The sequence below is a fragment of the Pristis pectinata genome, chromosome 20 (assembly GCF_009764475.1).
Source record: "Pristis pectinata isolate sPriPec2 chromosome 20, sPriPec2.1.pri, whole genome shotgun sequence".
NCBI lineage: Eukaryota > Metazoa > Chordata > Chondrichthyes > Rhinopristiformes > Pristidae > Pristis > Pristis pectinata.
Window position 1 is genome coordinate 11,685,390 of NC_067424.1, and position 27,816 is coordinate 11,713,205.

The 27,816-nt window shown below is 36.9% G+C and overlaps 1 protein-coding gene across 1 annotated transcript; it reads right to left on the reverse strand.

Moving 5' to 3' along the window:
- Positions 1–284: 284 nt before the first annotated feature.
- Positions 285–27,321, reverse strand: LOC127580956 (lamina-associated polypeptide 2, isoforms beta/gamma-like). Its single transcript, XM_052034959.1, has 7 exons — positions 27,056–27,321; positions 17,212–17,332; positions 15,439–15,564; positions 11,748–11,783; positions 10,570–10,649; positions 4,624–4,691; positions 285–4,474 (listed from the first exon to the last, which is right to left on the reverse strand). Exons 1-7 carry the CDS (start codon positions 27,278–27,280, stop codon positions 4,147–4,149), a joined length of 984 nt encoding a protein of 327 aa, XP_051890919.1. The 5' UTR covers positions 27,281–27,321; the 3' UTR covers positions 285–4,146.
- Positions 27,322–27,816: the final 495 nt, after the last annotated feature.

Consider the following 27,816-nt stretch of genomic DNA (forward strand, 5'->3'; position numbering starts at 1 on the left):
TCTGGGTTGGTTGTGACTGAAGAATGAAGCAAGGTGGCAGAGAGGGAGAAGTCCCTTCAGAATAAGCAACAAAAAAAGTGGGGAGAAAAAAGAATGTATTTGATTCTGGTAATCATATTGGAGGAGTAATATATGGCAGAGTATATCCTATTGAATATGTAGGCTGGTGGGATGGAAGGCAAAAATCAAAAAGGTGGATCCATGTATTTATGCTCTTGGTTGAGGTCAGTAAACCTACCCCTAAGCTAAGAGATCAGACACCCAGCCAGACACAGAATGAAGATGTAGTTTAAATATACAAAATTTTATTTAAATTTGGATAAGAAACTTTAATAAGGCACATTCAAGACAGAGCTGGTGTAGCATTTAAAAAGTTCCCAAACAGAGTACTTTAGAAAGAAATACCACCATATGAAAACAATGCAGAAAATTTTAAAACGTAACCTGCTAGCCAAACAGATGAAACAAGTTGTTATTTTATAGATCCTAATTGTGGGCTGAAGTGTTCAGTAAAACAGACCCAAACCTGATAACAAATACAGCAACTGAGCTCCCCACAAGATTATCCATGGTAGCTGATCACTAGCCACTCAAAATTATTCCAAAACCAGCAACAATTGTAGAAACTAAAATGAACACAGTAAACTTGTGCTTGGTAACATTTTAAACATGGATGAATGCTGCAAGTATCAACATGATGAATTCAATGTGTCCAAAAGGCACATTATGTAGCGAGTTAAATCACAACAAATAATCCCCCCACCCATTGCTAAGTATCTAAATCCCTATTTTCCAAATCTCTGCTGCTCAAATGTCAGAATGCCACTAATACCCTTGCCAAACCTGCAAATTATTGAAAAAAATGTCGGTTCTTGTTCTCTAACAAGACATAGCCCTTTTCAGGATGCACATGCAATTTTTTTTTGAAGTAAAAAATTCTAAGTAATCAATACATAAAAATTTGGAGATTTTGCAGGTCAGTAATGCCATAGCATTGCAGACAAAAGCAGAGCACAGCAAGTCTGTGCCTCAGTTTTGAGAACCATCAGTATACAGATTGTAATAGGTTCTGCCCCAGTGGTTTAATGAATTAAAACTCATGGATGTGAAGTGTCTTAAGACTATGTGCTTGAACTTTGTAGATCACCATTTAAGGATACAAGCAGAAAATAGACTACGCTTATTCTTACTGAGATTTAGTATCGTTGAGGATCCTTAACATTTCTCTCATTTCCCCAAATAAAACATGTAAAATATTATGACAGCTTATCAGAAATTGAAATTGATCTGGATAATTAAAAAAAATCTTCAAAGAACAGTGTTTGCAGCAGTCAACTAGCACTTTTTCTTTCTAGATCAGGTAAAATCTATCTAAATAAGCCACAGTTAATTTTACAATTAAAATTGAGTAGTATTCAATACATAAAAAATGAGTACAAATACACACAAATCACAAAAGGATGAGAAGTAAAGAATAGTGATTTCAGGATTAACAGAAAAGTTGTCACATTCCTAGGATATAAAACTATATCCAAAGTTCACTGTGCATTAGTTATACCATGCATCAATAACGATGCTTTGGGAAATGAGTAACCATTGTTGGTGATACTCATGTCTCAATTTCAGGGGAATTTGAATTTATTTGAAAAATAAAGAAACCTTCTAACATTGCCCATCTAAAAAAAAGCGATTTCCTAAAAATCTAGAGGCAGGCTTTAGTTAACTTTAAAATCAATTTTTAAATAGAACTTGGAATAATAAATTCAAAATGTCAAGTTCTACTGCCTTACTACGATATGGACATGCAGTTACTAATATATTAAACTTATTTTCAAGCTGGAAAATGATCAACTTAACTTGTGAAACACGGCTGTCCATCTATAATAGCAAACAGTTATTAGGAAGGATAAAAATAGGAATTTTAGAAATTAAACCTGGAAGTTCCATGAGTTCTATATCTTAGCTTACAAACATCAAATACAGAGTCTTCAAAAATAAAAATGTCTTGTTCTTAATTTCACATTTTTCACTTTATTGACCAGCAAAGAGCTAGTATGTTGTATTCATGAGGTCATGAAAATTAAAGTATTCATATAAATGGTAAAAAGTACTTGAATATTTTGGAGAGAGACCATCAGCTTTGGTAAACCTTGCATCTCTATGCTGCATGTGAGCTTGTGTATACCACAATTGGAAACACGAAACAAAATTACCCCTTAAACACAGTGCCCCCAACATTCATGGTACTTGGCAATGTGTAACCATTTGGGGAGCGAAAGCTCAAGACATTTCACTGGCCAACGCCTTATCCCCTTCATGTGTTTCAACTTTGGGAGTTACAGGGTCTTATGCTTTGTGGAATATCATTTCACAGGAGGGGAACTCTTACTGGAAAAAAAAGTGGAGCATCACACTGGGACACTGTCATCTCCACAAGATTGTCTAACTTGTGAGATCTACTCTGCACTTTTGATAAAGCTTCAAATTTCAACTGAAAGCAAAGTGCTACAAATATGTCCATAACATGGAACTTGTCTATTTGCAAGGCAACATGACTATGTATACCAATTCTACTCCTTAAAACAAATGGAGTTCCTAAAACCAGTAAAGGATCGAGGTGGTGAATGCTCCTTATTTTTGCCAATGTCTTGGGCACGTTAACTGAAAGTTTAATGGAAACTGGATGGTGAGACATGGCACAATTGGCAGAATGGTCTTGCATTGTGCTGTGAATTTCCATGATTCAGATACCCAAGCACCTACCACTACATAGTCTTCTTTGGAAAGGGGCATAAATAAAGCTTGGGCAATAATTCTTTTCTCAATGATCTGGTACAGTGCTCAAGTTAATAAAGCTACTGTAGTCACATCTCCTATTTCTTATTTTCACTCACTTATCTCAACATTAAGTAATCCCTGTGCTACAAGCATACAAGTAGTTTGTTGTTATTATTATTAGTCCAAAAGGAATTGACCACTGCTTGAAAATGCTTAACTGGACTGATAGCGTATGGGGTAGGCAAGGGAAGAGAGAGATCTACAGCTCAAGGAGGTAGAAACACAATTAATAACAGACAAGAGAGGTGGAAAACCTTTAAAATAAAAGCACATTCTGAGCAGGATTTTTAAGAAGTGCTACAAGTGGATAAACTGCTTTTACTATGATAAATGGTTGATAAATGAAAGGTATGTAAATAAAATATATACACTTGACTGCAAGGAATTTTCAATTAAACCATGCAATAAATTTAACAGTTATGAAGAAGTTAAGAAAATTAAAATTTGCAATAGTTTTGATGTTTATTTATAAATTGTACTGACTGTCAAGGTCTTTCTAAACAAACCTAGCTTTAATATCCCGGTTAAGAGATTTACATGCATAAATTTAACAAAAAACCTTTGAAAGAGCATGAAGTTTTGATAATTTAACCCCCTACATAAAAAGTAAATCAGCTTGCTTTAAAAGCACATAACAAGCCAGTACTGACATTAAGCTACAAATAGAATTGCTACCCCTATGAGTCATGCCAGCAATGAAACACATGCAAAATTCAAAAAGTTTAAAAAACTCTAGCTTCAAGATTTTCCTGTCCCAAAAAAAACACAAAGTGACCAAGACACCAAGTTAAGAATTTATAAGAGTGGATGCACATTAAATGGTAGATTTGATGTTACAATGACAGAGGAATTGTTAAACAATGAAATGGTTAAAGAATGAAATTAATCTATTTAGAGGAGATTACTGACACTAACTTGACCCTTTACCTGGTTACTTTAATAACCTGTAGTGTCATGTAAATTAGATGATCCAGGCAGACACTATACAACCCATATACCTAATTAATCAATCTGTCTTCTTTCTCAAATTCAGTTTGAACAAACGAGACAAATTGTCCTTTTCCACCCATTACAAATTGAACAGTTTTATCATTGTTTAATAAAGGGGAAATGGGTCAGAGGTGGTGACTGAGAACAGGGGGACCAATATTTGAGGCTTTTTGTACAAATGTACTGGCATATCTGGTTAATGTGGTAAAGCCCTCATTTTGTTTTTTTTAAAGTAGGGAAGCTCAAAAGGGCTTAACTACTTTAAATCACCTAATTCAGAGACTGCTGCCTTTTCCACATAGATCTACTCCACAATCTTCATGCATCATGGTTTGGTGTGGATTGAGCATCCCGATGATCCTGCGACACTTGGTTGCTAGCTTGCTCCAGGAAAGATGCAAAAGGATTCTCCTGATTACTTTCCATTGCTTGATAGACCAGAAAGAGGATTAACACAACAACAATGAACAAGAGGATCCGTAGCCACATTGGCACAAGGCGTTGCACTGGCTTGTTCTCCCTTGCACCCGAGAAGTTGCTTTTCTCCTTATAGGTACTTCTCACTGTAGCCCGTGTCATCAAATCATCAAAATTATACTGAATTGGTCGACCTGCTGCTCCTTTAATTGGTCGGCGCCGTGTTGCACTGTGCACAGAAACAAAAGAATAGCTAGCTTCATTACAGGCATTCTTTCCAGCATTCCACTCACTCACCACCCCTGCCCAATCCTCTTCCCAATATCCATCACTTCACAAGTTAATAGGTATTGGGATAATTAGGCTGACGTCTCTTACCTGATTCCTGCTGGAGTGCTCATTTCATCCTGAAACATCTGAGTCAACACATCCCCTGTTTCCTTTGCCTGAAATTAAAAAATAAAATGATTTAAGTATTGATTTAATACTTGTATTTCACTAGCAGCACTTGGATAAAACAGCCTGGGCTGAAACTGCAAAAATATAATCTTCTATATACTGCAAGTTCTATTCTGATGTTTGCAAACCAGAAATACCACTTTACACCAATAAATGCAAGCAAGAATTCTATTTATAAAACTTTCTCCTCCAAAAGGAGGACAACTTTTTTTTAAAAAAGTCAGCACTGCAGAAAGTTTTATTAAAAACCCACAAATGATTCAATTAAACTCACTCAAAATTTATCAATAAAATTAAAACACATTGACTGCATCATGAATGGGACAAAAGAAAACAATTCTACATAGAAAGAGAAAACATTCCAGATGCCCCAACTTGACCAGATACATATGTAAAATTACAGAACAAAGTGAGTTTATCCTGCTGCACACTTCTCTAGCCAAGTTTCTTTTTCTATCATGAAGGTGTAGCCTAGTGTAGAGCCACAAAAGCACTGATAGACAATTCTATGCCCATTCTTCAGGATCAACTGGGTAGCTGGTATGTACAATCTATTCTATCAGGGGAACATAACAACAGCTTTATACACCAAGCTGACATTTATGGATACTGAATGACAACTAGTATTTGGGACTGAAACTAACGGTTTTGAGCCCTTAATTAACCTGAAGACAGAAGCTAACTAGCATTCCAGCTGTAATCAGTTGGCTTGTATTTGTGTCCTCTGATCATATGGTTCAAAAATAAAAATCACAAAAAGGAGTGCATTTACATTTGGTAACTTTTAACAAATTTTGTAATTAATACACATTTATCTGTGTGCTAAATAGATCTGTGCCTGCACATTTATCTAGATCAGGAGTAATAATTACTAGTAATAGGAGTAACAATCTTTAAAAAGTCATTTCTGGAATCCCTCATTGGAAAGGGTGAACAGTTTAGAAAATTTATTTTCTAGACTTCTTTAGCTGAACCTTTATTGGAATTCTGCAATTGTTCTTTGAAATTAATGGGGGAAATTGGAAGTGCTCACTCTAACATGGGAATAGTTCAAGGGACTTTAACATTTCTCATTATTAAGTCTCTATTCTCCTGATCTAAGAAAACATGAGATTAGAAATTTAGGAGGCATATCAACTACAAAGCACATAAGCAATCTCCCCAATTCAATTCTTGCTCATTTTCCTGAGTGTTTCTGAGCAACAATGAACAAGGATCAGTGAAGGTGTTTGGTCATGAGCTCCACTTATCAAAGTGTGTTTCACACAAAAAAAAAACAACCTAGCACAGAATCCATAAAGAAAACAGATGCAACACAAGGATCGGGCTGGTCATACAGTTGCTTTACAAGAAAGACTTGAAAGAAGAACAGTCTAGCTAATCAAGTTTAGGGAAAGCAAGATACTTAAACACAAGGCAAAAATTTGACTACTGAGGAACCAAAGTGCAACACAGGTCAGTAAATATAGGAGTAGTATATAAGCACAGGAGAATTAATGGAGAAATTAGAGAAAAAAAGGACTGGAGTAAACTCAAGATGACAGAAGAAATAAGATCTTTATTAGTCACATGTACATCAAAACACATAGTGAAATGCATCTTTTTGCGTAGTGTGTTCTGGGTGCAGCCCGCAAGTGTCGCCACGCTTCCGGTGCCAACAATAGCATGCCCACAACTTCCTAACCTGCAGGTTTTTGGAACGTGGGAGGAAACCAATATGGGTGCTTACTTTACAGCATTGCATTACTTCAGCTTGGATTTTAACCCAAATATTTGGACAGTATCACTTAAATAATTTGAAATGAAAACTATTGCAAAAGAGAAAATGCAACACACAATACTTCTATTAACTGGTATAAATAGCCACCCTTATCTCAAATGTAGTCATTTAAAGATTGGTAGTTAAATGAACACTAAATATGCTGTTAATTTTAAAGAGAGCACATTGAAAGAATTCTTTCAAATTTATGTAAAGATGAATAATGCAAAGAGAATGTGGGAAGAGCTTAACATTCACTGTGGTGTGGATTGATGGGGAATGAACTATTTATAAACCGCCAGTTACTTGTCCTGTGGATACTGAATATAGCCAAGAACTTCCTTTGCTTGCCAACACAAGGGCCATAACATGTACTAGTGTCTAGCAGTCATTTCCAGAGTACTAAACCAATATTTTGCATGCAGATCCACTCATTACATTATTCAAAACTATCAAGTGACAATACCACATGTGTACTAGCTATATGCAAACTAAGTTACCATACTGGCTAGAGATAAATTTTAATGGAATGCAAAAATATTATAACACTTCAGAAGTACTAAACCACACTGTGATATCACAGGAGCTGCTCTTTTGACCCTAAATTTTCATACAATTAAAATTTAAAAAATTATGATTCTTTTTAACATATATGGTAGTCTTGTTTACTTCAACTGATTAGGTGCACCATGTGATGAATTCCCCCCCCCCCCCCCCCCGTTAGTTCTCATTTTCAGACTGATGGATAAATGATACCATGAATATCTGGGTAAAAGCAGAAGTTGGTATCTAATTTCTTTCATCATCTCAGTACTGAGAGCTCAATTTATATTAAATAGCCAATACTTTTATTTTTAAGCAAATACATACAGCATTATATCAGATCTAATACCTGGGAAGAGGATGGAAAGACAGAAAAAGGGAAAAAAGGTGCCCTTTCACAAAGAACTTTTGCTCAACAGATGCTGAGGCAGTTGAACATAGAACACTACAGCACAGGACAGGCCCTTTGGCCTACAATGTTATGCCGACATTTTATCCTGCTCCAAGACCTATCTAACCCTTCCCTCCCACATAGCTCCCCACTTCTCTATCATTCATGTGTCTATCTAAAAGTTTCTTAAATGTCCCCAATGTATCTCCCCCACAACCTCTGCAGGCAGTGCGTTCCACACACCCACCACTCTGTGTAAATAAAAAACACCCCTGACATCCCCCTTATACCTTCCTCCAATCACCTTAAAATTATGCCCCCTCGTGTTAGCCATTGTCACCCTGGGAAAAAGTCTGATTGCCCACTTGATCTATGCCTCTTATCTTGTATACCTCTATCAAGTCACCTCTCATCCTCCTCCTCTCCAAAGAGAAAAGCCCTATCTCACTCAACCTATCCTCAGAAGACATGCTCTCCAATCCAGGCAACATCCTGGTAAATCTCCTCTGCATCCTCTCTAAAGCTTCCACATCCTTCCTATAACGAGGTGACCAGGACAGAACACAGTTGAGCCAAAAAAACCCCCAGAAAACCCATGTTTTCTGCCAGCTCCTTGAAAATTAAGTTTGGACCAATTAACGACCTTCTTGGATGTTCTACAATGAAAATTTGTTGTGGTTTTTTTTTTGCATTTCTTTTGCTTCAACCTCTTAGCCCTAGAGGAAATTCTTTCAGTTAATAGGTCTGAATATACAGTGTAAAGATATAGCTCTTAGGTTTTGGTTGAAAATGTTTATTTCATATTCATTTTTGTTCCTAGACATTATTTTTCAAGGGCAATAAGTTTTGCCCTTTATAGTGACTAAAAATACTATGGAATAACCTCACCAAATATCTATTTATGCATTTAATACCGATGAGATACATCTAAAGGTAACACAAAGTTAAAGGTTACTAAGGTAGATTAGCGCACATTTTGAAGGATATGGACAATATGATATTCACCACATAACTATGCAAATTCCATTGGCCAACCCTCTGCATCTAATCAGCACATCTTTTCTTTGGATGCTCATTTGATTTCCCCTGAAATGCACCTTCACTATTTCAACTACATTCTATCTACTCCTTGACCACCCACATGGCCACCGAGTTCACCTTGTCAACTTCACAACCTCTCATTCATTTAACCCAATTAACACCAAAATGCTGACCACCTTAGTTTTTCTTTCAACTTGCTTATGGTGTTTGACATGGCTAATAATAGCATTTTTCAGTCTCATTCTTATTTTCCTTGATACCAGTCATCATCAAGGCGAAAACTTATTGCTCAAATTGCCCTTGAGAAATAAATGTGCCAGAGAATCACCTGTAATATCGATGCTGACTTAGTGGCTGCAGGAAAAATATCTGGATTATAAAATTTTCATCTTGTTCAGAATCAGGTTTATTATCACTGACATATGTCGTGAAATTTGATGTCTTTTATTGTTTTAAGAGCCTTCTCTAGCCTTGCCCCTGACCTTTTCTTTTATCTCCAACCTACAGTCCTTGGGAGGTATACACATTCTTGCAATTCTGGCCAACCATTCCAGATTTAAAATTGTCCTCATTCTGACACAAAGTCCACTAACAAGTTCAAGCAAACAAAGAATGTATTCAAGTACATGCAAGGTAGATGATCTCAGCCACCCCGAGGGATCTCTCAAGGTGAGAGTTTGCAGCACATATTAATAGTTCTTATTTTTTTCCTTTCATTAAGATATTTCACTATAGTTGCTAATGCCAACTGAATTATGCAGGACCAGCAGGTGTTCTCCTGTTATCTTAATGCCAGCCTTGGATTAGTTTCCATGGTGACTCAACTGTCCTGTATAGCCTTCAGTTCCCCTTGTCTCCATCCTCTATAGAGCAATGAAGAATCTATTATTGCTAGCTTCTGAGCCACCACAGCCAAAATTGGGTCATGTATCCCATCATGCCTAACCATAGCTACAACACTTACCCATCTTATTTGTCAAAGCTTTTAGTTATCCATCCTAAGATTATTTTGCGGCCAAATATCTGATAATGCTCATATAAATCCCTTCAATGTTTTGCTTCATTAAAAACTCTAAATTCAAGTTAAGAAACTTAGTTGAACTGATTAGTGACTACCATATATTAATAATCTCTAGTCTGGATCCCTGCCTACCACAATCACCAAGTTCACCTCGGATCCTGTGTTGCTTTCAAATCTCTCTTTTCCTCGAGATAAAGCCCAGGCTAGTTAACCAATTCAGCTCTGGCATCTTCCAAGTAAACCTTTAATACACCTTCTCCTACTCCTGTCTTTATATCCTATACAAGATACAGAAATTAGAATGTTCGAAGGTACTGCGAGGTTCAACCACAGCAATGTTTTTTCATAACTTCTCTACTTTTCAATTGTGCAATCAATTCATGTTTTATTTTTCCATTGTCTTAATAACCTTGCATGCTAATTTTATGGATGTACTTGTAATCCAAATAACATAGCTCCATTTAGACTCTCATTTCCAAAGCTGTATGGGGCCTCAATCTTCTTACCAAAATACAGCTTCTTATGTTTATTTCAAATTTTATTTGCCAAGTGCACATCATTTCTGTATTTATTACTATATTTTTTATTCTTACATAATCTTTCTCAGTATTAACTTGCTGCTTGCTTCTTAAGGTGATTCCAATTTCTCAATCCAAATAATTGAAGTAAATTATGAACAGGAGTGATTCCAGCACAAATTTTTGTCAAACATGACTCCTCAACCATGGTTCGGCTGAGTAACTTTTAACTCTTACCCATTTTTGCTTTGTAAACAACTTGCTATCCATTCTGAAATTTGCCCCTTCACTTCATATGATTTGAATCAAAACATGATTATTGTTCAAAACTGAAAGCTTGTGAAAATGTATGGAACATTTAAAATAATATATGCAAGATAATCAAAGCCAAGGTGTATTTGCAACATGGTGGAAAAAGAATACATACACATTTCAGGGGTTTACTAACAAAAATACTTCCTTTCCCTGCTTCCATTTACATACTTTCTTCATACAAATGGTCAGTTTTAGAAACTTACAGAAACTATACTGAGTAGAAAGGATCCATTGATAAGCTGATCACGTTATATTAGTGAACTATGCACATAATTACCTGAATTTTTCTTGATTTGCTTGTACTACTTGCATCTGCAACAGTGACTTTTGATGTACTGTGTCTTTGATACGAAGAATCTAAAAAGAGGTCCATTGATAAGAATTTATGCTTTAGATCTACTTAAAATCTAAATAAAAGCAGAACATAACTGGGAATTTATTGATATTGCCATCAGCTGCACCATTCTGAATTTCAATCCTACTTTTTTTTAAAGAATCAGTAGCTCATGCCATACCTATGAAATCACTCCCAATATATTGTCTCTGAAATCATAACAGAAGTTAAGGAAAAAAGCTGCATTTTGAAATTAAGGATCTAAGAATAATACTTCAGGACATGAAGTGAAAAAAAAGTGTCCTCTTTTAGGTAACCAGAGAAGTTATCTTACATTTTAAAAAGGTTAAATGACTTCAAATAATGAAAAGTAGATTTCAGAAGAATGGAATATTTACATGCTAATATTCTTAGCCATACATTATGGTCAAGTTGACTGAGAGGATGATGTGAACCAGCCACATACGTTGGCAGCAATTAGGAGGTATTGGATATTAAGTGCAACTTGATAGTAGATTACCTAAATTACTTGAAGCAGTGCCAAAGTTACTCTGATTGCAATATTATTTTTTTGAATATTATAATATCTAGGTAAACAAAATAGTAGATAAAAATTACTGGTATTGATCAAAATTAGGGTTTAAATTTGCACCGTTCCTCAGGGAAAGGAGCCAAAGAAATTATTCTCTTAATTTCAACACCTGGACAAAAGGTTTGTCCCATCTGTAGTTTTCTACACCAAACAGTAATAAACATCAATTATTTGCTGTACTGGGGCTCTCCATACCCTATTCTTTCTTTATGGTCTGTACATAGCCTCAAATCAAAGAGCTGTAGTTCAACATACAGGCACCAGAATAGTGCATTTTTATTCATGCCCCCTCCTCCCCCTTTCCAGGCCGCCCAATTTTCCTTTGGGGATGTGGGTGTTGAAACTTGAAGTATACTGTACAGGGTATTTTCCTGGGATCCCACTCAATTGAGTTTGGTAATTGCCACATTTGTTGTTAAATTAGGGAGTAACCTATTGAAATCAGCAGAATAGCTGGGTTTAAGTTGATAATATTCAGGCAATAAAATACGTTTGGCCTGCCCCAACATAATATCTAGGTACAACTTACCAATTTTGCTGTGTGTGGAGCCCTCAGGAAGAAAATCTGCAATAGAAAATTACAGTTTTGTAAAATATTCAAATTTATTTGAAGGTACTGCAAGGCTGAATTGCAGCAATATTTTTCATAACTTCTCTGCTTTTCAATTGTCCTTTTAGCAATCAAATTCATGTTTTTTTCTATTGTCTTAATAACCTTCTGTCCTAATTTTATTGTTATACTTTTAATCCAGATTCCTTTGCTTCATTTAGACTCTCAATTCCAAAGTTGCATGGGGCGTCCTTATTCTTCTTGCCAAAATACAGCTTCTCACGCTTAATTCAAATTTGCTAAGTGCACATCATTTCTATATTTATACTATATTTTGTATTTTGACATAATTTTTCCCAGTATTAACTATACCAACTTGCTATTTTATTTAAGAATGAAACCTTTTAGCACTCAGACTTGACAATAAATATTTTTGAATTGCTATCAGTAGTTCTGGTAGGTATGAATATTTGATTCATTTAATAAGTTATCAAAAATCTGAATATTTCGGAATTAAAACTCATTGATACAACATATAGTACATCAATATGCTAAATTAACATGCGTAATCTCCATGCAAAAACAGTATACAAAAGCATATTATTTGCCATTTTAAACAGTTAATACAAGGAAAATCCTAAACAAGAGTAGAATTTGAAATGACAAGAACTGCAAAAGCTTAAAAATCCACTTGTGTTTTTATTTTAAATTCTGCATACTTTACATTAGTTTACCCAAGGATAACACCATGCTTTTGTTCTTAATTATATCTGGCAGCAACTGATGAATGCTTTTAATAAATTAATAGGCACTGGCAGTTCTAAAACTTTAGGCTGCACAGAGATTATCTGGTACTGCAGATTTATCTTCTGTTCTTTCTAAGTGATACAAGTTCAATTGTACTTTACACTAATGTTACTCTGCACGAACTTTATCCTACTACGCGAGAGTCCATAATGAATATTTGGGTGACAGGATTTGATAAAATGGAAATACAATACAAACTCAAAAAAAGGATGATTTTTTGTTTCCTCTAGGTTGGAATACAAATAAGGTAAACCTGAATTTTACTCTATGGACTTTGATATAGGCAGGTTAATCCACATAAAAACATCATTTTGTTCATTACACCAATTATAATATACATTTCCAAATAAAGCACTTCTTCATATCATTAATATCCATAAATTGTATTTATATAGCACCTTAAACATAATGCTCCCATAAAATGCCTTGGGATGATTTATCAATCAAGATTTAACTCTAAGAGACAAAAGGAAATACTATGACAAGTGGCAGCAGCTTAGTCAGAGACATAGATTTTAAGGAGAATTGTGAAAATTGTGGGGAAAAAAAAAGTGTTCCAGAAAAGAATGCCAAAAGTTAACTCTTGGCAACTGAAAGCAGAGCTCATAATAGTGGAGTAATTAAATTCAGGAACAATCAAGAGTCCATTATTGGACAACTACAGATATCTTAAAGGTGCTGCAAAGCTGGAGGAGATCTTAAGAGGTAGGGAGGGGTGAAGTCATGGAGGTATCAGAAAACAAGAATGAGGATTTTAAAATTGAAGTTTTGTGCAACTAGCAGCCAACATTGTTTAACAAATGAGTTGGGTGAATCAGATTTAACACAAGAAAGATACTGCAGATGCTGGAATCTGGAGCAACAAACAATCTGGAGACAGGGTTTCAACCTGAAACGTTGACAACTCCTTTCTCCATTATAGATGCTGCTCAACCCAATGAGATTTAACACAAGCTGGGGTATAAGGAGCAGTTTCGAATTGCCTCATGTTTATACCAGGGCGGCATTGGAATAGTCAAGTCTAGAGGTAAATGACTGTATACTAGTTTTGAAAGCAATTAAGTAGTGACAGGGACAATTAGGAAATGTTACACAGCTAGATTAGCAATGGCATGAATTTATGATCCTTAGCTCATACTTAGATTTAATATGACAAAGTAATGCAAAGTGCAATTCAGTTCAAATAGTTGCTAGGGAAAGGGTCCAAGTCACTGGCTAGGAAATGACGGTAGCTTTAGTAGATCCAGACCTTAAGCTAGAGTAAATTTTTGTTCCTCTAGTACTGGATGTCAGCAAGTTGTTTAACAATGTAGAGACAGTAAGGAAAAAAAAGTTTAATGAGAAGAATTAAATATTTTCTACTAAATTACCATAAAATCTATGGAAGATGGATACACCTCTTGGAGATGCCTCTTGGATATGTCACTGATTTATTGACTTTTTATTTTAAAAAATGGAGGCAAAACAATAAATTCCAAAATGTGCAGAGGCTACCTCTAATCTCAAAATTTAAATACATAAAAAGAGTTTAGTGTGAGGTTATCATATGTGCTACAAATTCAAGCCTGTTATAGAAACTGGAGTTCAAGTTTGTCGTCAGTGACTTATGTCAGCAATTTTTTTTTCAAATTACTGGAGTTGACCCGCACTGCACTATATTTACTTGCATGACACTGCAATCCAGAGATGTAGTAATAGTATCACTTTGTAATTTAAACTGGGTACTCTAGCCTTTCACAAATGTGCTTCTTCAATTCCTACAGAAGAGAACCAACAAAGAATGCTGTTTGAAACAAAAACTATTCATTTTATGGAATGTGAATTTTTCCAGCAATTCCAGCATTCCTAAACGTTCTTGGAAAGGTAGCAGTACTACAGTTCCACAAGTCCATATACAATCATTATAGCAGCTTTACATCAGTGTAGTCTGTTTATGCAGAATACTCTGGATTTAAATCACCTTATTCAATCCACATTATACAGTAAATCTGAAGCATTTATTGTCAGTGCTGGCTTATTGGGAGGGCTTTTGTCCAGGCCTAAATGTTGTGGGTTCAAGCCACATTTGAGAATCTAAGTTGACACATCAAGGCATTATAGAGGGAGTGCTACATAGCAAAATATTGCTTGCAGCTTAGCCTCCAAGAAAACAGAACTCATTCAGCATAGTAGCAACGAATTACTAGCTGTCTTTTTTTAAAAATGTAGAATATATATTACTTTAAAAAAATATTAAAAGTAACATAACAATTGTAACTCCAAGGAACAACTTCATGATGAAAGAATTATTAATTTACAGACCTCCACACTGCAATTTAACTGAATTACTTGAAAACTGATACTCAGCTTCAGCAGGACTTAGAGTATAGCTTGCCACGATAGGAAATACAAAAGCAGGTAAGACTTCTTTAAAAATATTGAATACGAGGCAAGAGAAAAGGCTTTAGCTCATTTCCACAGACTTCTGCTCCACTTAACAGCGATACTGAAGGGAGGGTAAAATTAGAAAAAAGTTTACCAATCTTTCCATTTTAGATGCTGCCTGATCTGTTGTGCATTGCCAGCTTTTCTACATTTTTTAATCTGTGTTCCAACCATGAGCCCATACAGGAGATCAAAAATGAAATACAAATAGAAAGTGGCAGAAATACATAGCAAGCCAGCAGAATGGAAGCATCCATGGAAAGAGAGAAACATTTAAAATTTCAATTTAAGGACATTTAATCAAAATTTTTTTTTTACAAAAAGCCAACCATACATCCCTCCAGAGATGCTTCAAGACCTGTTAAGTAAAGCAAACAGGAAATGCAGAAACTACTTATTTCCAGTACTTTGCGCTCATTGAAAGTAAAGATGATTTTACCTTCTTCCTCTTCACTGTCTGAGTATTGGTCAACATCGCCAGTTCCATTTTGCTTGGGTGGGGGCACAGCTGGACCCTGTCCCATCGACTTCAGGAGCTTCTTCTCATAAACCATCCTAGTAGTGGCTACATGGAGTTAGAAAAGACAGATCACAAATAAACAGTGAGGAATGACTGTTTAAGAAAAAAGTTGCTTAAGTATCCTTATCTTAGGAAGGATGTACTTATGTTGGAGAGGGTTCAGAAAAGATTTACAAGGATGATTCCCAGAATGAAAGGGCTTACTTATGGTGAGCATTTGTTGGCTCTTGGACTGTACTCATTGGAGTACAGAAAAATGAGAGGGACCACAAAGAAATATTTAGAATGTTGAAAGGACTGGACAGAGTAGATGTGGTTAAGCTGTTTCTCCTGGTGGGTGAGTCCAGGACTAGAGGGCTCAATCTTAGAATTAGAGGGTACCAGTTTAAAACAGAGATGAGGAAAAATTTCTTTAGCCAGAGGGTCGTGAAATTATGGAATTCTTTGCCACCTACAGCTGTGGAGGTCCAATCATTGGGGGCACTTAAGGAGGAGATCGATAGGTATCTAATTAGTCAAGGTACCAAGGGATATGGGGATAAGGCCGGAAATTGGGGCTAGATAGGAATAGTTTTCATTTAGCTCATGGAGTGGACTTGATGGGCCGAATGGCCTACTTCTGCTCCCTTGTCTTGTGATCTTGTATCTGGAAGAATGGTAGCAGTTTAGTGCAAATTCAAAGAAAGTGACAAACTTTAGGTGGTTTTGGACACCTTTTTAGGTGAAATTTCAATGGTCAATGTGGGAAAAATAGGAAGTTAATTAAAGACCAAAGCAGTGCAGAAAAAAATTAACATAAATAGACATACATAATCAAGTTCAACTGCATGACACAAAAGTGATCTTCATCTGACTCTGCCACTGCCAGTAATACACGAGTTCAAAAGATATAAACCTCTATCATTAAATTTTAGTTCTACTGAATTTTGAAATATCTGTTCAGAAAGAGAGCAATAACAATTTGTATTTACATAGCATTTCCAATAAAGTAAAACATTCTAGGAGGTGAGCCACAAAGATGTAATCAAGCAAAAAACTTGACACAAATTCAAAAGAGATTTTGGAACAAGTCACTAATACTTAATCAAGCAGGTTTTAGGCAGGAGTTCTGAATGAGAAGTGAAGAGAAGAGGCTGGTCCAGGTGGTGGTGGGGGGAAATGCTGTAGCCCAGGATGTACACAGCTAAAGGAATTATCGACAATAGTAAAGTAACAAAACTAGAACGGATAAACAAGAATTTAAAGAACATAGATTGTTGTGAATGTGCGTGGTGTGCAGGCAAGAAGGGAGAAGTACAATAAAATTCCAATAATCTGCAGTCTAGTTTATTGGAAACTTTGATGCTTTTGCATATGGCTTATTTTTTCATGCTCCCTTTAAACTCACTGGGCCCTGTTCCTGTGCTCCCTTCAAATTACCAGGGCCCCATACCACACTATTCCTTTAAACTTGTCTAGTTCAGTGGAAAATTTATTATGTTGCTGTCCAACACCTAAAGTAAATTATAGGTGTGCCTGAGTATTAATAGGAGCAATAGTCAATAGTCTGGAAAATCTGCCCGTCTAGCAACACCAAAATCCTGAGCTTGCTATATCATCATAGCTTTACTATACCATGACTGAACTGTGCACGTGTACGGGGGTGGGGGAGATGTGGGTGTTGAGAGGCTAAACTTCCAATTTTATACTTACCCACAATTGGACCAGGTGTAACTCCACGCTTCACAAGCTGTTCTTTCAACTCTTCGTCGCTCAGCTGTGTGACATTCATATTTGTATAATTATCTGCAGTCTCTGTCAGTTTAGGTGGCTCCTGAGTTAAAAGGGAAAGAAAGAAGACCAATAGAAAGTTTCATATTACTTGCAAAGGGTGATATTTTTAAAGCCTTTAAAAATCACCCAGAACAAAAACTTCTTTCCAACATGAAAGTTGATTTGAGATGAGAGCAATCTTGCATATAAAGAAGTTTTAGTTATGCAAATCAGTAGCACAATCACTTTAGTGATAATGACCACTAATGCAAACAAATTATACAAAAATACATATCATTGCATTTACTTGTCCAATTTGTAGGCAGAATCAGCCCAAAATTGTTAAAATTCACACCAAAAGGTTTGAAATATATATAATCTATTCAAGAAAATTTCATAAAATACATTCAATAACTGTATAGTATGTCAAAAAAGCTTTATTTTCCATTGTTAATTGCTGCTTGAGGCTGTGTTTATCTTTCAGTAAATTGCATCAAATATTAAAAATGTCATGTAGCTGAATTATACAGGATTACATTCTATTTAACAAAATCTACAAAATGGACAATGAAAAAAAAGACCCTCAAGGAGGCAAGAATTTTGCAGTGTTAAAATCAGTGGCTAAAAGACTGAAAATTTCCCAGACAGCTGATGAGAATACTTCAGAACGTATTGCATTCCTTACTGACAAAATAACCCACGAGCAGTATAAGGAAGACGTGGAGGAAAACACAAAATGCATTCAAAATATCAAAATGCAATTTTTGACAAATGTTATAAAATTGGTAAATAAGCCCCTACTAGGAAATAATGAGAAATGAAAGCTGTATTACACCAATATTTAATCAGACACTATTCCAAGATCTCTCATTGAAAGAGATTACCAGATGGACAACGGAAAACATTCAAGCATGTACTCAAGGCTTCCTTGAAGAAATTCAACATTCCCACCATTTCCTGGCCCATGACTGCTAAAATGGAGAAAAGCATTTGGGATGGAATTGAGAACACACAGAAATATACAGAAGCCCCGTCATAAGTGGTGCAAGGAGGGAACTGGCCTTACAAACCACCTAGTTGTCTGCCCCACCTGTGGAAGTGTCTGCAGTTCCCACATTTTCCTCATTAGTCACTTCAGAACTCACAACATTGGAACAGAAATACATCAACCTTCATCCTGAGGGACTGCCTCCCAAAACTCACACACATACTCTATTTTTGTCCACACATACTCTATTTTTGTCCACACATAAAACATTGCTATGTTCTGCAAAACCAGCAGATTTGATGGTACCAAATTGTAACTAAACACTTATGTATAATTACCAATTAAGAGTTGGTTACTAAAATAACTTTGCACCCCATGGTTCTGATAGGTAAAATTGACATTGGCTTAAGTGGAAATGGAACTTCAGTTAATCACCATCCAATTGTTGGCACAGAGAGCAAAAATGTAGGAGTTACTAAAGAACAAAAGCCACAAGTCAAAATGTCAACACTGAATTCTACTCAACTTTAAAATATTTTTTAAAAAATTGTGTTTTCACGAGACCATTCTGATGCAAGGAACAGATTCAGGGAGAAAAATAAAATTAATAAGTGGAAATCAGATTAGGTGCAATTTTAGGGCTGAAAAAGGTGATCAACTTGAAGCATGCATCTTATTTACATATCTGTGACCTGCAGCCTTAAATCTAGTCTCAAGATTTAGTGCATCATATTAAAGATGCCCATTTAAGGCTAACAGCTTCAGTGTCAATGGCTATCTGATAAGGCCTGGGAAAAGAGGCAGTGGGTGAAAAGAACTGAAGTGCTAACCAACTGTTGCTGCAGAACCAGAAAAAAGTACCCTGCCACCTACCTCCACCTGGAAGATTCATGAGAAATAAAAACTATCTTTTTGGGCTGCTGCCTCAAGTAGTCTCTCAAACAAATGTGGATGGAAACTTCTATTGAGCGTAACGTAAAGGAGTTTGCCATTTAGCCCCTAGAGCCTTCCTCCAAGGCTGAAAAATCCTTAAGGTGTGGTGCCTAGAACTATTCAATTTTCCAGCTGTAGTCTAACCAAAGCTTCGTGTAGCTGCAACACATTTTTAACCTTTGGTACTTTCAGCCCTTGAGATAATGGCTAGCATTACAATATTTTTAAGTCCTCATTTATTGCTATCAGTTTCTGCTCATGAAGTACATGCATCTTCAGATTCTTTGGGCTTCCATTGCTCTCAGCATTAACATCTAGATAATGCATTTTTTTTTGGTCCAAAGTGAATCATCTTACACACCAAAATTCATTTGTCAAATCTATTAATATCTCTGTAAAATATACTTCTATTTAAATTCTGGTGAGGTACCACTAACTTGAAAATGTGACATTGTAATCCAAAATCATTTATAAATATGATGAGTTGAGGTCCCAAAAGAAATTCTTGCAGGACATAATGCCAGTTTGAGCACTTGCTCATTATCCATTACTGGCATCACCTGTTCCTTCTTTGCCAGTTTCCTGACCAGATCACTAACATGTGCTCAATTCCACATTGAACTTCCGTTAACTGTTTCTTCAAGAGGCCTTTACCAAATGCATTAAATATTACATAATCAACAACATTCAGACATTCCCGTTCTGCACTTCTATCATCTAAGATATCTTTATTAGTCACATGTACATCAAAAAACACAGTGAAATGCATCTTTTGTGTAGAGTGTTCTGGCGGCAGCCCGCAAGTGTTGCCATGCTTCCGGTGCCAACGTAGCATGCCCACAACTTCCTAACCTGTACGTCTTTGGAATGTGGGAGGAAATCTGAGTACCCAGAGGAAACCCACAAAGACACGGGGAGAACGTACAAGCTCCTTACAGACAGTGGCCGGAATTGAACCCAGGTGGCTGGCACTGTAAAGTGTTATGCTAACCACTACACTACCGTGCTGGCTTCAAAGAAAAAGCCAAACAATTGTTTCTTAGACATGACCTTTTTACAATCACTGCAGGTTTTCTCTGATCAACTAAAAAATTTCACTGTATGCTTAATTATAGACCCTAGCAACTTCCCTGTTAGTTTAACTAGTCTGTGATTCCCCAGTGTTCCTCTCTTACCTTTAAATAGGGAAGGTGTGCATTATCCTATCTGAAGGAACCATTAAATTAAGGGAACTTAGGACATGTACAATGCTCTTGCCACCAAGGGAACCAAGACCATCTGGCACTGGGTGCTTGCTACTCATTAGTGTCATATTATTCAATATGTAAATGTTAAGTTTGCTTGTAGGCATTGGTTCAATAATAGTCTCCCCAAGATGCTGCTTCCCTGTTGCAGAGTAATCATTCAACATCCTTCATTTTGCTATTTTTTTAAAAAAAGCACAGCATCACTGTTAATACAGACCAGTACAGCACAGGAACAGGCCCTTCGGCCTTCTGTATCTGCGTCCACAATGATGCCATCTGCACATGGTCCATATCCCTCTATTCCCTGCCTGGTGATGTGTCTGTCTAAATGCCTCTTAATCATTGCTCTCATATCTGCTTGTACCACCTCCCTTGGCAGCACATTCCAGGCACTTGCCACTCTGCTTAAAAATAAAACTTACCTTGTAAATCTCCTTTAAAGTCCCTCCCCCACCCCCCCCCCCCACCTTAAACCTGTACCCTCTAGTATTTGACATCTCCACTTGAGAAAAACAATTTACCCTATCAAATGTCTCTCAGAATTTTGTACACTTCTATCAGGTCACTCCTCAGTCTCTGATGCTCCAGAGAAAAAAATTCAAGTTTGTCCAACCTCTCCTTATGACTAAATACTCTCTAATCCACTCAACGTCCCGGTGAACCTCTTCTGTACCCTTTCCAAAACCTCCACATCCTTCCTGTAGTGTGGCAACCAGTACTGCACAGAATATTCCAAATCTGGCCTAACAAAAAGTTTTATACAACTAAAATACAACTTCCCAACTACTATACTATATGCCCCAACCAATGAAGGCAAGCATGTCATACTGTTACTTAATAAAGGGTTCATGTTGCTTCCACCACCCTTTTCTAAAAGTAATTATGTTCTGCTTTTATATTACTTGCAAGTTTATTTTCGTTTTCACAGCTTCTACTAATAGTATACGCCCTTTTGCCACTTTGCAATGCTCCCCTGTTGCCACTTATTCTTGGTAACCATGACTATTTATTGTTAATGGGCAAGGTCTCTACATGCCAAAAGAATAAATATATCATCCATTACAACATATTCTCATTTTGAACACATCATGCTGCTGCGTTGTTATTTTATCAGTATCAAATGAATGGAACAGATGAAATATTCTGTTCAGTCACAAAAAAAAACTGCAGTAACTCATGAAATAGGTGTTATTGACATATGCAAGGGGCTCAACATTTGGTCTCAGTGGGTACCAATGGTGTACTAGTAGCATCTGGCCCAACACAGTTGTGGAAGTATTTCAGGCATCCGTGGAGTGAAGATAAATCAAGGAAATTTATATTTTGTCCCATTCCATGGTTAGGGAAATATAAAGCAGAGTCCTGTCCAGTTTCTTTCCCCATACACTCAACTGCACATGAAGTTGAATTTTGAAACAATGTAAAAGTTAAGCACTGCATTAAAAAAATTGCAATGCCTACTTCATTTAATTCAAAGTGAAAATAATGGCAAGGCATGTTACAGAATGTTAGAATCAAGCCCAAAATAAATGCTGGAAGTTTGTTTCTTCTGCTGTATTGCAAAGTGAAATGGGTTTGGATTCAGACTTACATCAACTGCTGTTAAGTAGATGAGCTCAAACAAAGACAAAATTTGCTGTAATTGAGACAGTTTTGCAATGATCATAATATGCCTAATCATGTGATACTTAGCACCAAAGAGCTTGATGCTGATACCAATGTTCAACGGGAGATTATATTCTTTCTCAAAAAGACATACTCTGTCTTAAAGACACAACAAAAAAAATTGTGAGTTGGAATATTTAGTCTAGTTTCATATCCCAAGACTATAGATCAAGATCTCAATGGATACCCAGAATCCTAAACCTTGCTCATAGGCCTAACTCTTAAGAGCAGCTGTGATGTTTGCTATGGTCTTATCCCAAACTAGGAGTAAACAATGACAAACTGGAAAGAGCTGTGCAGAGTTGGGCAGGATGAAAAAGGAAAGCAAGCAAAGATGAGGACAGAATAGAAGAGGTCAGGAGGAACAAAAAACACATACTACTCACAGGGTGACTACAATCAGAAAAAAAAGCACTTGTTTCTGAGTTAATACATTGAGAATAGCTAGGCATTCTGCTATTTCCTCCCATCATAAAACTACACAAAAAGAAATAGAAACATTTCACAGTCCAAATCAAATAATTTGGTTGTATCTTTCACAAAATTAAAAGATAGAAAGATTAACCTATCATGAAACAAACTACAACTTCCTGTTTCAGAATGACATGTTAAATTGAGGCTCCTTTTGTCCTCATGGTGGACTCAAAAGATCAAATAACACAAAGAACTGTAGTAAATGTCAGGGATAAATTTTTTTAAAACTCAGAGTGGTGAGTGCATGGAATGGGCTGCCGGCAACGGTGGTGGAGGCAGATACGATAGGGTCTTTTAAGAGACTTTTGGATAGGTACATGGAGCTTAGAAAAATAGAGGGCTATGGGTAAGCCTAGTAATTTCAAAGGCAGGGACACGTTTGGCACAACTTTGTGGGCCGAAGGGCTTGTATGTGCTGTAGGTTTTCTATGTTTCCATATCTACTAGAATCATAATTATGCAAATACTCAAGAATGTTGCCATTATGAATATTCAGCTACATCACCCAACCAAACCATACTATTTCTATCAATGGAAGTTCCTGTTGTTCCTCCTCCGTCTATTTATTCTATGGCAAAATACTGTTTTACTGGCACTGGGTTTCTCAAGTGACCAGTATTCATTTGGGAATTTGGCAGGAATTGCTGAAAAATTAGTGAACCATATTTGATTGTTGACAATCAAATTGTTACATTTCTATAAACTACATATTTGCATGTCCATCAACAATCGCCATTTAGTAAGTTAGGAATGGTCCATGGTTGCGATACAATCAATTCACTACAGGCTAATGTTCGAACCCAAGATCTTCCTGGAACATAGGACTAGAAAAACTTTGTTCTATCATTAATCTACATTCCTAACCCAATTAAAAACACCAAAGGCCAAAAATAATCAACATTTTCATGGACTCTTTGCAAATGGTGATCTGTGCATTAGATTAAAGTACAGATGGCAATTGCGACCTGTAGCACAACTTCACAGACTACAGGGAGCAGACTGAATTCCCAACCTATGCCAAATTAGTCAACACCCCTAGCCTTAATTATTTCCAGCAGGTGTTACAAGAGAGAAGCCAAATTGTGAAAAACAAAAATGAGATAGAAATAAAAAGATAGAAAGATAGAGAAAAAAATTAAGAAATTACCCATTTTAAGTTTGAACATAAACTAATCTGTTATACATGTACCAAAGATGGATTAAAATATTACATTAAACTCATCCATCTGTACGTAGCCCTTGAAACAAATACAAATAAACCAGGCCATTCAGCCTAGCGCAATTCATCCAGCCAGACAGACAGAATTCCATTTCAGTACTGGATTATTTAAACTTAAATTTTAAAATTTTATTTACAGCGTAGTAACAGGCTCTTCTGGCCCAACGAGTCCGCGCCGCCCATTTTAAACCCAATTAACCTACCCGTACGTCTTTGCAATGTGGGAGGAAACTGGAGCACCCGGAGGAAACCCACGCAGACATGGAAGAATGTACAAACTCCTTACAGACAGCGATGGGAATCGAACCCCGATTGCTGGCACTGTAATAGCGTCGCGCTAACCGCTACGCTACTGTGCGCGATTATTTCTTTATAAAGTTCATGCCTAGAATACTCTGAATGTGTATTTCACATGCTCATTGCTTTGTTGAAAAAAATTCCTCACCCATTTGAATTAGCATCTAGACATGGTCAATCAGGATAAGATTTGCAGATTTTGAGCAGCTGTAATGTTTAAAAGGAAGTGGGCAACAGATGTAATTTAACATTTTGATAATGGTGAAAGTGACAAAAGATGAAGGGAAACCAGAGGGGCTAGATTGCAAAAGTGGAACCAAGCCACTTGGAGATGATCAAGTTTAAAACTCAGAACTGTCAAACTGGATAACAGTGCAAATAGTGTGCTTCAGCTTTAGTGCAAGGCCTGAAATCAATGTTGAGGAAGTGAAATTAATAGCACTAGCTGAAGTCATTTTAAATGAATCTTGTGCCATAGAAGTTACCACTCAAACTCCTGAATGTTAACTTACTCCTCATCCATCTCGATTAGATTTTTCAAGAAATCCGACTAAAATCTAACACACTGCATTTTTAAGGGCAGCTTTTAAATGGGAGGGAGGGTGGGGGTGATGTGGTGAGAGAAAGAAGGTATTTTGATTTCATGCAATGCTACTTTTGACCAAGGGGGCAGACAGAGAATATGCTTGTTCCATTGCCACTTGATACCAAGCTACCAGTGTGATCTTAGTGAGAATATCCAAATTTTACACCATGTAGCTATCTTACATAGAGATCTTGAAACCTTAAAAGATCACATCTAGAACTCACATTTCACTTAAATCTAAATAATAAATTTGATATAATTCAAATTGAAAATGCTGAATGTTTTTTGCTGTTCTCATTTACTTATCCACTAATAACGCATCAATACGAAAGCATCCATTTCCAACATCACCACCTCCTCCAATCCAGACCCACAAAATTTGGATAAATCAAGTAGCAAATGAGAAGCGAGAAACCATATGAAAGTTGATTTTAAGCAGCATGATCAGTGATTAAGGGGAAGAACATTGCAGGCGTTGGGATGTCACATTGCAGCTATGCAAAACATTGGCTGGGCTGTACTTGTGTGCAGTTCTGGCTGCCGTGCTACAGGAAGGATGTGGCTGCATTGGAGGGAGTGCATAGGAGATTCACCGAGAGGTTGCTTGGAATGGGTGGCTTTACTCATAGGGAGAGATTATTCTCACTGGAATGTGGGAAGTTGAGGGATGTCATAGAGAGTCAGAGTTATACAGCGTGGAAAAAGGCCCTTCAGTTTAACTCCTCTATGCCAACCAAGATGTCTAGCCAAGCTAGACCCATTTGCCTGTCTGGCCCATATTCCTCCAAACCTTTTCTATCCATATACCTGTCTAAAATGTCTTTTAAACATTGTAATTGTCCAGCACCAGTGGCCCGGGTTCAATTCCGTCTACTGTCTGTAAGGAGTTTGTATGTTCTCCCCATGCCTGAGAGGGTTTCCTCCGGGTGCTCCGGTTTCCTCCCACATTCCAAAGGTATACGGGTTAGGAAGTTGTGAGCATACTATATTGGCACCAGAAGCGTGACGACACTTGCGGGCTGCCGCCAAAATACTACGTAAAAGATGTATTTCCACTGTGTTTTGATGTACATGTGACTAATAATCTTATCCTCTACAGCTTCCTTTGGCAGCTAGTTCCATAGATAAGCATCACAACCAACATGGGGTGAGTTGAGCCGACAAACCCATTTCTGTGCTGTGCAACTTTATGACTCTATAACACATGGCCTTGGGGTTACCGTTTGTAAACATGCTTCTTGTGGAAAAATTAGCTAGCCCAAGAAAAAACCTAGGTATCTGGGGCAGCACGATTAGCATTAAAATTTTATGGTCAGATCATTGACCCAAAACATGAATTCTATTTCTCTCTCCACAGATCCAGCATTTTCCATTTTTAGTTTTGTTTTTTACTTTTCAATTAAAAGTTGATTATTGGGAATAGGGAGGCCACGTTGAGCTTCAGTAACTACTTGTTAATCAGATCATTGTTAAGCATGACAAATGGAAAACAAAAGTCAGAATACGGCCACATTTCAAATATGGATTTACAACAACAATGGGGGGGGGGGGCGATTAATTATCAATACAAATGAAAATGTGCATTTAAAAACCTGCAGATCTTGGAAATATACAAAAACAGAAAATGCTGGATCACTCCGCAAATCAGGCAGCATCTGTGGAAAGAGAAACTGAGATAACGTTAATTCTGATCCTCTTTTCCACAGGTGCTGCCTGGCCTGCTGAGCGTTTCGAGCATTTTCCATTTTTATTAACCTCAAAATACACAAATCTGACCAAATGAGATTAACCCGCCAGCAAAAAAAAGCCTCAAGATTCGTCATCAGCGTTACGTACGTACAGAAAGCAAAACGAATAATGATACGATTATTTGCGGGAAATTGCCGGTGTAATCATACCAGCAAGCAAAAAAAAAAATCCCCCTCTCTCGAATCTGCTCCGCGTAGTAACGGCCATTTTGTAGCTTTAGTGTCAATGAAGCTTTGTCAGTTCAGGACATAATTTATTACTCGATTAACGCTTTCAAATAAAATGCACTGTTTCCCAACATGTGTTCTCTCATATTATAAAAGCCTGACTTTGACGTTAGCATTTATGAATTTAGGTTGTGCGTAGAATTTGAAAACCGGGGTGGCTGAATAGAAATGAACAGATTATGCCGTTGTTGAACTGTACAAAGGACAGAAAATACACCGGAACCAATACACAAACAATATATATCTCTGGTTCAAGAAACTATACACAACCGATAGGAAATACAACTCCAATCTAGAAAAAAAATCAATCCCGTAACCCAACTGAATACTTAAATACTGACAACTATCGTCACACTCAAATACGGAAACATACAGACACACCAATTTCCCTAAACTCACGGTGCTTTTAACTTCTGAAGAATCCTCCTCGTCGCTGGAAAAATCCGCCCTTAATTCTGATTTATTCTTAGAAGTAATGTGTTTTAAATAGAGCTGAACGTAAACCTCTTTCTTCTGCTCCCTTCGTGGTAAAGGTACGTTATGAGCAATTAATTCACTCTTCAGTCTGCCTTTAGTTAAGTGATTCGGATCAAGATTTTCCCAAGTATCTGACATATTCAGCATAGGAGTCAAATCGTTCTTTTATTATTGAATTAAGGTTAGACACTAACCAAAGAAACAGCATTAAAATCCCTCAGCACGCACGCATGTACGAAATACAAACCGTACTTGAAAACAAGTTCAAGACTGATTGGACGCGATTAAAACGGGAAACCTCATTGGGCAAATTCTTATTAACCCCTTCGATGCCAAGAACATAAAAGTCTCAGATCTCATGAACTTTGCACTTTTGTGTTTTACAAAATAACCAGTCTCCCAAAAAGTTCTCAACAATATGTATGCAAGGGTTCAAAGACCAAGTGTATTCAGGTTACGATACAAGCATCGTCATGATTGTTGTATTATAGTCCGGACGAATTATTTCGCCGCAGCTATGATCCCAACATAGAATTATAGAACACAGCACGGAAACAGGCCCTTCGCCCAACTCGTCCATGCAGACCAAGGTGCTCACCACAGCTAGTCCCATTTGCCCGCGTTTAGCCCATGTCCGTTTAAACGTTTCCTATCGATATCCTTATCCAAATTCACAACCTTCA

Bases quoted from the DNA above. Each gene is read 5' to 3' on its own strand.
- LOC127580956 (XM_052034959.1), bottom strand. From the start codon at position 27,280: ATGCTGAATATGTCAGATACTTGGGAAAATCTTGATCCGAATCACTTA. The intron at 10,650-11,747 runs GTAAGTTGTACC...ACCTCTTTTTAG, and splicing joins CTCCACACACAGCAAAATTG to ATTCTTCGTATCAAAGACAC. The intron at 4,692-10,569 runs GTAATTATGTGC...TTTTAATTTCAG, and splicing joins GCAAATCAAGAAAAATTCAG to GCAAAGGAAACAGGGGATGT.